Here is an 11,395-nt window from a genome sequence, read left to right on the forward strand (position 1 = left end):
AACAAAATCATAAATAATATAATTAATATAATTTAAAATCACAGTGTAGTCATTGTCAAGGGTTATTGCATGTAATTCCCTTGTGATGCCTCAGCACCTGAACAAAAATCGTGTTGGCAACTGATTGTTGTCAAAAAGAATTTTCATCTATACCCCATTTTGAAATATTCACAGAAATTAACATGTGTTCACTGAACTTAAAATCAGTACTGGAAAGTTGCTGGTGAGTGGATATGTCTATTGTTAAGACAAAGAAAAGTGAAGATTTTTGTCTAGTTTTAATGCCATTTTCAAGCAAGGTTACTCTGTTTAAAGGTTATTTAAAAAACAAAAAAGCTCTTACGCCACCTCTAACTTTAGCTAATTCTGACGGACTAGGGAATTCTTGGTCTTTTGTAGCAATTCCTAGTTGCTGCATAATGAATATGTTACTGTTGGTTTCTAAATAAATACTGTTCTTTATTTAAGAAGGTATAACATGACAGGTTATACACTGAGGAATATACTGTAAAGGTCCATGAAGAGCATGAATTGTACTTTGTATTCAGTAATCTTTGATGTGTTCATGACAAGATCGAATCAAAGTTCTACAGTCACTTTCAACAACAATAATGTTGCAGAATGATGTGTAAGATCTACGAAGATACAAAATTCCTATAGGTATTTTTTGTTAGTAGGAAGTTATACTATCTGCATTCTGTTATGTTTAATAAATAAGATATACAAATAGGGATATAATAAAAACGAACCTTGTAACAATTATTTCTTTTCTTTATGTAGGTTAAAAGGGGAAAGCAGCAAGATAATGTGAGGCAAAAGAGATCCCTGCTGGTAAATGCAGGTCTTGCACTAGCTCCTGATTCATTTCAGATAGTGCTTGACAGTGAAAATGAAACTAAAGGTAATGTACATACATGTGAGTAAAAGTCACTGCACTTGGCATTGACAGCTTTGCACAGTCTTAAAGGTTGGGCATAACATCTACTGGCAATATGTAGAGAATATTGCAATACAGGTGAAGTGACAGTTCTGCTGAATTCTGTGGCAAAGCTCCTGTTGATTTCAGTAGGGATCCGAGACTTATATTGTGAGACTGGGAGAGGAAATGTTGTTGTCTTCCCCTCTGAATTAATCTGAATCTTATTGTTGTGCTGTAAATTGTGCTGTAATTTTATTTTCACTGTGTGCCACTCCTGAATGTTCTTACCCAAGGTCAGTTTTAAGCATTACTTTCCAAAGTTCACCCCATAGTATTCTGTGTTAATTACATACAATATTGGGTATTTATTCTATATTGTGAATGTTTTTCTAGTCTAAAGTCTTGCTTTTGAGAGATCAAGTTTTGCATGGAGATCTAGGCATGAACTAATTACTTTCTAAAACACGGATCATAAATAGGCATGTTCCTTATGCCACCAACTGCTTCAGTTCATGACTATACAGTTTGTTGTTGAAGAAGAGTGGACAAGGAACAGATGTTCCAGATTGCTTGAACTGTTTTATCTTATCTTGGTAACATAGCAAGTGTGTGACTTACTTAACTTCCTGAAGATACCCCATGTACTCCTAGCATAGAGAGAATACTGGAGGACGGAATGCTCCAGGAGGAGTCCTGTAGCTTCCAAAGCAGCTATTATCAAAATATTCCTATGTGAGACAATGTTTTGCAAGATTTTGTTTTGAAAGATTTCAGGTGTTCCTGAGGCTGTCATCTAAAGAATGTTTTTTGATCTTTCTGTAACACTTAGAATCATAGAATGGTTTGGGTTGGAAGGGACCTTAAGATCACCTAGTTCCAACCCCCTGCCATGGGCAGGGGTGCCTCACACTAGACCATGTAACCCTCTGTCCAACCTGGCCTTGAACACTGCCAGCAATGGAGCATTTATGACTTCTCTGGGCAACTTGTTGCAGCGCCTCACCACCCTCACAGTAAAGAACTTCCTCCTTATATCCAGCCTGAACTTCCCCTGTTTAAGTTGAAACCCACTTAAGTTACACGTAAGTTACAACAAGCTGAAACATGTTTATTGAAGGAGTAAGAAAATATATATACCACTTGTATTTTTAAAATATGCAGGTGTTTTGTTGTTGTTTTTTTTTTTCTTTTAAGTTGCATAAATAACTGTAAATCACCATTTCATTCTTTGCTGATGTATGTGCTGGCCTAATTTAGGGAGAGTTGTACCCCCAGATCCTGAGAAAAATGTACTTTTTTAATCCACAATTCTTTGCCCTAAAACCTTACACTATATTATTGTCATTGTGCGTTGTACTGAACGTTGTCTGTCAGTTGATCTGTGTGTATCACAGCCTTATATGCTACATAAATCATTGCAAGACATTTTTAGCAAGAATGGCAAAACATTGCACCTTCCTCTTTTCATTGTAAATGAGTGCAAGTGAACCTGCAGATACATATATTAAAGCCAGAAATACTTTGTATGTATTTTCTGCTATTATTTGGTGACTTTTTTGAGGATGAAGTTAAAACTTAAAACTTACTCAGCCTGCATCGTGCTAGGGACCATCTCGTAGATTTGAGTGAATGTCCAAACTCATTGGATTTCCCAGTCACATCAAAGTTACTTGTGTTCTTATGCAAACTATCTCCTCTATGTCATCAGATGCAAAAAAAAAAAAAAAAAAAAAAAAATATAAATACAATCTTTTGATGTATCTGTACCACTGAAGTAATTTTCTACCTCAGGGAGCCAGCTTCTTCCTCCCTTGCATCATTATTTTGTGTTGGTAATATCTTTGTTTAATACTTTTGCCCAGTATCTTGTTGATGAAGTAAACCAGAAGTCAGTATTCTCAAACTAAAACAGAACAATGAACTTTAATATTGATTGAAAATGCGTTTGATCAGGTAAGTGTACTTAAAATTCAGCATCTGTTTACTCCTGACTGAGGCTAATTAGAGCAATGCATGTCCTGTCAGAAAAGAGGTGTGCTTAGGTACTTGGGGGCCAAACAAGGATAAATCAGTTTTTGTATGGGACAACTATATCTGAACATACAGAAAAACCAGAATACATGCTGTTGGGGTGTTTTTCAAGTTGGTTGGTTTGGGGGAAGGTGGAAGAGCTTTAAAAAGTACTGGATTTTGTGTGTTTCAGAAACCAGTTATGAATCAAAATACGTATCCTTCATATGGATTTTTTAATATCTTCTACGTAAAATTTACCTCAAATTCGTTTGTCTTTGCTAAGTTTCCTCAGGTGAAAGTAGGAGTCAAATAAGCTACCTCTGTGCTAAAGCACAACATCATATTAAAAGTGTGCAGAAAGTTGATGAACATTTGAAACATCTGAGAAGTGGAAACAACAGAGAGAGGTAATTCCTATAGTCAAGAAGCACCTCTTTCACCCTGTGTAGAAATGTGTAACTGGAAAGTTTCTTGCTGCAGCTGTTCAGTTACTTGATGGCACCTTGTAAGAGCATGAATACTTGAGTCAGAGCTGGCAAAGCATTTAAGCATGTGTTTAATTTTGTCTGAAAAGTTCCGTTATGTTCACATGCTCTGTGTAACTATTCTGCTGCTGCTTCTAATCTCTCTCGCATGCACACAAGCACCTATAGGTATGAACTGAACACACAGAAAATGAGTGGGTTAAGGCTGGAAGACAATAACTTGAAGAAAACCTGAAAGTTTGCTGCAGTTTTAGGTCCTTGTGCCACATCCCATGCCACAACCATTTTGGTAAAGAAATGAAGTAGCCCATTCTAAGTCAGGAAGATTAATCCATAGGAAAATCAAAGGTTTTGTTTTATCATTCTTGATTTAAAAGGAGATGTTTCGCTGCTTCTCCGCTTCCCCCCCCCCAAAAAAAAAAAAAAAAAAATCCTGTGAGGAAATGTAAAATTGTTTTCTAAAAAATACTAAATCCAAACTTGTTTTCAAGACTTATTCTGAAATTCTCAACATCAGTTTTGAAATATTTAGTTTATTTTACAAGATAAGTAATAGGGGTGTTACACATGTTTTGAAATTTCAGTATAGTTACTATCCAAAGCAAGAATTTTGACCCACTCTTCCTATGCTGAAGGGATTTTTTTTTTTTTTAATTAATAAAGTTATAGTGTTATCTTCCCTACTGATGAGAAGTCTTCCATTATTTTTTATTAGACTTAATATTCTATTGATGATCGCCATCATTACTGACAAGATGTTCTTGTTGATCCTGCTTATGAAGTAATTTTATGTATGCTTTTTCGTTGGTAGAATTAGACTTTGGGCAGATTTGGCTAAAGTTGCACGTAAGCAAGAAGTGTGGGATGTCTGCCGTGCAGCATGCAGGTTCTGTCTCTTGTACGATGATAATTTGTTTAGGAAGGCAGCTAAGCCTAGAGAAGGTAAGTGAACAAATTATTTCAAATGTTGTAAGAGGAACTTTTCCCTCATTTGTTAGTTACCTGGAAAAGTCAGCCAGTGTTAATTTTTTCCTTCCCACGGGAGTATCTAGAAGTTGGTCAGTACATTTTCTGTTGAAACCATACTCTGCCTTCAGAAGTGTTTCACTGGTGCAAAAGAAAAATATTTGTGTGCAATCTATCTATCTGTCTAAGAAAATAGGTTCATTCCCTAATGGTCGTCTAGGTCCATATTACCCATCTCTGTCATACCTAATTACCTGAGGAAGCTGAGGAAACATGGATTATCAGTCACTCTTGTGTGAGGCTCATGTGGTAATGTTTTTTACCTTTTGTTCCCTTATTAGTGGTTCCTCTTGAGGTACCCGCCATTGTCTGTGCCTTGTTCCTTGAGGGTCTACTGAAAACCAACCACGCATGTTAAAAAGAGTTCTCAACTCAGTGAAAGAGCACTTTCAAACTACGAGCTGCTTGCTGACTTTTACGTATATCTTGTTAAAGTGGGTTTTTTTTTTGCCTGGGAGTTCGTAAAGCTCACGTTAAGAACAGATGTCATTCTGGTGCACACCCTGTTGGCACTTTTTTTTTTTCCTACCCAATGTTAATTGAACATTTTTCTCTGGACTGTTTCCAAGGTCCACTTAAAATATGGCATTAATTTGCCTGTTTTCTTTCTCAAATTTTATGTCTCCAGACTAGCCATGTTTCATCTTTCATCTCTTCCAAACTAAAGGGAAAATGAAGTACTTACCAGGAACTCTGGGCAACCATGCACCAAACCAGTCATTAATAGGAACTGGTATATTCTTTTTTTTCTTTCACAACTTTTACATCTCCAAAGTAAAGGTGTCTTTCTCATACTCTGTATGTTTACGGGGCTTTGTAATTTACTCTGTGTCTTTTCCTGGGTAGGCAGGACTTCAAGACACTTTTCTCTCTGTTCAGAAGTGTTTCAAATGGTTCAATTAGTTTGTTACAAGGTTGCTGAAGTTGGTTGATGCCTCAGAGGCAGGATGTCACTAGAATCCAGCAGTAACTGTGACTGTACTGAAAGTCTCCATTCTCAAGAACAGCTCCTGGAAACCCATTCCTTTTCCATTGAGTGTTACATGTTGCTGTCAATGTGAAGGAGACAATGTTGCATTTGATGGGCAGTTGAGGTAATCTGTTCTGGCCAGTTTCTGGCTGTGGAAATACTACTTGCAGTGGAATGAGACGTGAATAGGCTTGTAGATACTCAAGACACGAAGAGAAAACTATGATTGGCTGGAGTTCTCTCAGAACTGTTGCACCATTCATTTTCATGTTCCACTTAATTTTACTTTACTACAAGAAACCTGGAGAGGCGCTTTGGACAAGGGCCTGTAGGGACAGGACAAGGGCAATGGCTTGAACCTGCCAGAGGGGAGATTGAGATGAGCTCTGAGGCAGAAGCTCTTCCCTGGGAGGGTGCTGAGGCGCTGGCACAGGGTGCCCAGAGAAGCTGTGGCTGCCCCATCCCTGGCAGTGTTCAAGGGCAGGTTGGGCACAGGGGCTTGGAGCAACCTGCTCTAGTGGAAGGTGTCCCTGCCCGTGGCAGGGGGTTGGAACTGGGTGAGCTTTAAGGTCCCTTCCAAAACAAACCACTCAGTGATTCTAGGATTAGTGGGTAAGAAATATGAAAGGTTTTCTTTACATATATCATATTGACGATAGGGCAAAAGTAGTTGTATTATGAAGACCCTGTACAGAGGATTGCTGGGTTGTTAGGCCTGAACAAAGGCAACTAATTCAAGATGTTCTAGAGCTAGAGAAAAATAACATACCAGTTCCTATTAATGATGGTGGGTACATGGTTGCCTTGAGTTTCTGGTAAGTACTTCTTTATCCCGTTAGCTTGGAAAAGAGATGAAAGACGAAACATGGCTTGTCTGGAGAAGTTAAATACGTGTGATTGGTCTAGGCACCAGGAGCAATCCACTCAAATTATCAGACTGGAGATTTTAAGAAAACAAGAGCATTAATTTTTAACAGAAATTAGAAGGTTATTTTGGAATATTGAAGTATGGTTAAAAAATTAGGGAAAAAAGATTTATCAAAGAGTATTGAACTCGATGGTCGAACAGAAGCTCTGGTTCAGGTTGGATGCAGATTCTGAAAAACTGTGAAGATAGGCCAGGAATAAAAATAGCTTTGTGTGTCCTACTTTTCCAAAAACACCCACCATTGGCCAACAATGTAGAGGAAACCCACTGTGACAGCTTTTATGCTCTTACTTTGTGTTTATATCAAAACGGTTCTGGTCTTTTCTCTTGATTATTAAACCAAAATAAAAATAATGCTATTTTTCTCTCTGTTGATGTGTACATGGCCAGAAAGTCAACCCTATCCATGATTTTTAAAAAGTGAGATTTTAGCCACTCCATAATGGTCACGGTTCAGCTACAGCAGTCATTGTTTCCTCTTCTTAGTAGCTGGTGCAGTGCTGTGTTTTTGACTTTCAGCCTGGGAACAACGCTGATAACACCGATGGTTTTAGTTGTTGCTCAGTAATGTTTACTCTGAGCAAGGACTTTCTCAGTCTCATGCTCTGCCAGGGAGGAGGGGAAGCCGGGAGGAAGCAGAGGCAGGACACCTGACCCCAACTGGCCAAAGGGCTATTCCACACCACAGCACGTCATGCCCAGTATAGAAACTGGGGGGAGTCACCCGGGAGGCCCAGATCGCTGCTCAGGTCGGGCTGGGTATCAGTCGGTGGGTGGTGAGCGGTTGTGTCCTCTCCCCTGTTATTCCTCTTATCATTATTGTTATTGGTTGTAGCAATAGTGGTTTGTATTATACCTTAGTTACCGGGCTGTTCTTGTGTCGGCCCATGGGAGTTAGGTTCTTTTGATTCTCCTCCCCATCCCTCTGGGAGTAGGGGAAGGAAAAAGGGAGGAGTGAGTGAGTGGCTGCGTGGTTCCGAGTTACTGACTGGGCTTAAACCATGACAGCTTCCCTTTCATTGATGCAATGAAATTGAACTAGAGGCCCTGAATTATATTCATATTAATGTAATCTAGTACTTATGCTATAACTGGAGCAAGTTATTTGCTGCAAAATTTTGAAGTTGATGCACAAATGCAGCAATGTCACAGGTAACTGATACCTCAGCGCTGCTTGAGAAGAATGGGGTTTCAGTGCAATAAATTGATGAAAAAATAGTGAATGAAACAATTTCAAATCTGTACTTGTTAACTCTTGAGGATTTAAGAACATGGAGGAATTTTTACATTTTAAAATGAAGGTGATTTTTTTTCTGATTTGCCTGGTAATAATAAAAGAATTCTGTCTTTTTAGTTTTAGCACAGAAGAAGAAAGCTACTACAGCTGTGATGGATGATGGTCACGGTGACAGCTTACCAGGAGAATCATTACTAACCGCTAAAGCCTTCTCTTTTGAAAGGGATTTACTCAGAATATTAGCAGAAATAAGGTTCATTAATGCAGAGGTAAATAAATTGCACAGCTGTCATTTGTATTTGTTTTATTTAGCGATGTTTTATGTATAATTTTATGTATAAATCTTAAAGCACTGAAATTTTCAGTTTAATTATTGTCTATCTCCACAGGAACTAAAGGAAGAAGTTGTTTCATGAAGCATCTTTATCAAAATACTGTGTAAAAGTAACTATAGATATAGTCAGTGCAGATGGTGATAATACATTTTTACAAGGGATTCTACTATAAGTGTTATGATGACATTTCTGATCCTTAATTTCGAGCATGGTTAAAAATATATATGTAATTTCAAAATTAAATTATTTAGTAGAATTATCTACAGACAACTGGAAGATTATGAAATATTTTATATTGTGTTCCATGCAGTTGTACATGCCTGTACACCATCTGAAGAAGCATTTTGTATTTTCTGATTTTTGAAGAGACAACAACACAGATACTAAGTCACAGCCTATTTTCACAATGATAACCTGAATACAAAATGTGTTTCTCTGTATCTTTTCAGGCAACTGTTCATTTATTAAGATTGCAGGGAATTGAACTGAACAATCATGCTGTACCTCCAGAAGATACAAGTCAGTGTCGTCCAGGATATGTTTCACGTCTTTCGGAAAGTGATCTAGAATGGAAAACATACAGGTGCTTTTCTTTAATATGTAAAAAGACCTAAGAACTCTAACAGATTGTTATTATCACATTCAGATGATAATTGCAGAAGTTATTTCTTCTTAGTAAAATTCCTTGTCACCAGATGCTTCATTTTTGTAAGTAGTTGAGGTAATGGGAAAAGGATAAGAATCTAAAGAAATTGTTTGAGATAGTTTTCTTTAGATTGCTTTCATTCAGGAGTGTGCATTTTATTTTTTGCTTAACATTTATTTCTTTGAAATTAGTATCCCAACCTTAAAAACTGTTAAATCTGTGTTATATTAACATTTAAGACCATTATATTCTATATTTAAAACTATATTTCCCAAATCAAACCCTGTTTTGTCTTGCTTTATAGTTCCTATAACTATGAGATTTCTGAGTATCTGAATACATAGAATGAATTGCAAAACCAGTCTATTCTGTCACATCAACTGAAATGAATAAGGGAGAGTAGAACATAGCAAGTATCAGGGGTTTTTTTCACATGATCATTTCTTGCAAAGGAGGAGATGGAGGAGAATTCTGAAGGTGACGTTTGAACTCTCTTCTGTGCACATTCATGCTAATATTAGCCTTACTGTGATAGTGGTCATGTCCTGAAAGAGTTGGATGTCAGAGTTGTGTTCCTGAGTCTGTTCATTAGGTCTGAAGACTGAGTAAAGTTTTTCACACTGTCTGCTTGCAAATGTTTAGTCAAATGGGGAAAAAATATAAACTTATCAGAACCAAGGGACAAAGATGATGAGGATTGTCTTTCAAAATTTGCTACTAAGCTGGTTTGGGGCTTACCCAATTAGATTAAAAACCTATAGGAGAAAACCACTTTGGTCTAATGTGTCCTGTACCATTGTTGACATAGTAATAACTTGTGCCAGTTTGTGCTTTTGATTTTGTGAGTCAACCATGACAATTCTGTATGGTCATTTGAGACTGTAGTTTTTAATATTGCTTTTTCTAAGTACTGCTGTAAGTTCAGGAGTGTGGGTGAGGAAGCTATTTCTGTAGACTGTGTTTTGGAGTCCCAGTCCATATGAGGGTTGGAAGGGGTGTTTTATAAAGATCTGGCCATGAAATAGTTTGAGCAAGAGTCCCAGCACTTAGATACTTCTGTTGCTAAACTGCTTTCAAGCAGCCATAGCACACACGTAGGATGAACTTCTGGGCTCAGACAGACTGGGCACACCAAGTGTTAGCAGAGCATGTGGAGACCAAACCACTCAGCACAACACGTATTGCTAATCAGTGTCATCCTTTCTCAGGTCCAGAGTCTCTCCATTCAGGACTTTCAAGGCCAGGTTGGACAGAGCCGCGGGCAACGTGATTTGGTGCAAGGTGTCCTGCCCATGGCAGAGGGGTTGGAACTAGATGATCTTAAGGTCCTTTCCAACCCAAACCATTCTATGATTCTATAAATAAGGGTACATCTTAAGAATAATTTTAAAAAAAAAATCACTGGAAAGAAAGTTGTTGCACAGACTATGAAAAATATGTTATTCTATTAAAAATTAATTTAGCATTTCAGAACATCTGGAGATACCTTTTGAGTGCAAGAACACATGCAGTTACTAAATGAAAAACACACCCTAACTCTTGAGTGGAATGCCTTACTTGTGTCTGTATTCATATTGAGCCCTGTCATGGATATTTAATGATTTCTAGCACTTTTATGTGGATTCACACATGCATTTTAAGAAACCTGTGTGGATGAAGCATGAACTATAGCCACTTCTTTTTGAGCTGATAGCATTTGAGTGTCAGAGACTATTCAATTTATGTTGATTCTAATTCTTTTCCTGCGTCGTCATCTTATCCGAGTAAAATATAATTTAATGGAGAAAGACTTAATAACTGCAGCTGAAAAGTAATTATATTTTTGTTGTTGTTGTTGATTAAGATGTACTACTGCATATTTAACCTTATGATGTAGTTCTTAGAGTTGAAGTTTTGGAATAACAGCTTCTTTATATTAACTTTATAGTTTATGGGTAGACTGCTTATCTCAGTATGCTATGGAAAACTTCCAACGTGCAGCCAAAATAGGAGAAGAATTGAATGAAGCTTGGATTGTTCACAATGCTGTGGTGTATATCTTAAACTACAATAGACATCTTATCTCTTCAGGAAGACAGAGGGAAATTATTGAGTACCTGCAGACTCTTCTTGGAGCTATCAAGACTGTTGGGCACAATGGGTAAATTTAGATGTTTGGTTATGAACACGCTCTTTTTTTTCTAAAACAGAAAAAATATTTTTGCAAACACTGTAAATCACTTTGTGCTGTGAAAGACACTTATTGTTGTCTTTCGTTCAGCCTTAGACTAAGCAATATTAATTTCTTTTCGCTGTGGAATAGCAATATGTGCATGTAAAATAGTATTTTGTTGAACTACTCAGAATCAGGAAAATTTGTTTAGTCTGTGAGTTTGCAGGACAGCTCAAAATGTGTTTGCTTGCTGTCATGTGCGCTGAAGTTTAATTACATTGTAAATATAGTTCTTACTCCATATTATTGTAAATATGTCTGATCAGAACAAGGTGAAAAGGAGGGGGGAAAAGGAGGGATGTAAATGTGCACATTAATAGACCATAAAAATGGGGACATAGATTCCACTGTGGTTTAGGGAAATCCTGTTCTGTAGTAAATGCAATAGGAGAATGCTTGACAGAGGAAATGCTCAAGTTAAGGTCTTACTGTGAATGAAATGCTAGAAATCTTAGCACATTTTTGACAGTGACCTTGGCACTGGGCAGACTGTCAGGGCCAGCAGCAAAGAAGGTTTCTTTGACAATATTGGAGAACAAAACCTAAAGTGCATTTTGTGCAGAGGTTAAGACTGGTAGTACCTGCTTATTAATGTTGAGATTTATATTCGCATGTATCAGCAGG

The 11,395-nt window shown here is 37.4% G+C and overlaps 1 protein-coding gene across 1 annotated transcript in view; it reads left to right on the top strand.

Annotated features, from left to right (window-relative positions):
* Positions 1–780: 780 nt before the first annotated feature.
* Positions 781–11,395, top strand: part of CFAP46 (cilia and flagella associated protein 46) — a gene marked incomplete at both ends in the record, with an annotated part of 13,672 nt that continues 3,057 nt past the window's right edge. Inside the window, 6 exons of the mRNA XM_010017426.1 lie at positions 781–901; positions 3,216–3,339; positions 4,229–4,359; positions 7,702–7,847; positions 8,363–8,496; positions 10,487–10,699. Of these exons, the coding sequence (XP_010015728.1) occupies positions 781–901; positions 3,216–3,339; positions 4,229–4,359; positions 7,702–7,847; positions 8,363–8,496; positions 10,487–10,699 (869 nt within the window). The remainder of the gene's footprint in view (positions 902–3,215; positions 3,340–4,228; positions 4,360–7,701; positions 7,848–8,362; positions 8,497–10,486; positions 10,700–11,395) is intronic.

The sequence above is a fragment of the Nestor notabilis genome, unplaced genomic scaffold, assembly GCF_000696875.1.
Source record: "Nestor notabilis isolate BGI_N333 unplaced genomic scaffold, ASM69687v1 scaffold20986, whole genome shotgun sequence".
In the NCBI taxonomy this organism is placed as follows: Eukaryota; Metazoa; Chordata; class Aves; order Psittaciformes; family Psittacidae; genus Nestor; species Nestor notabilis.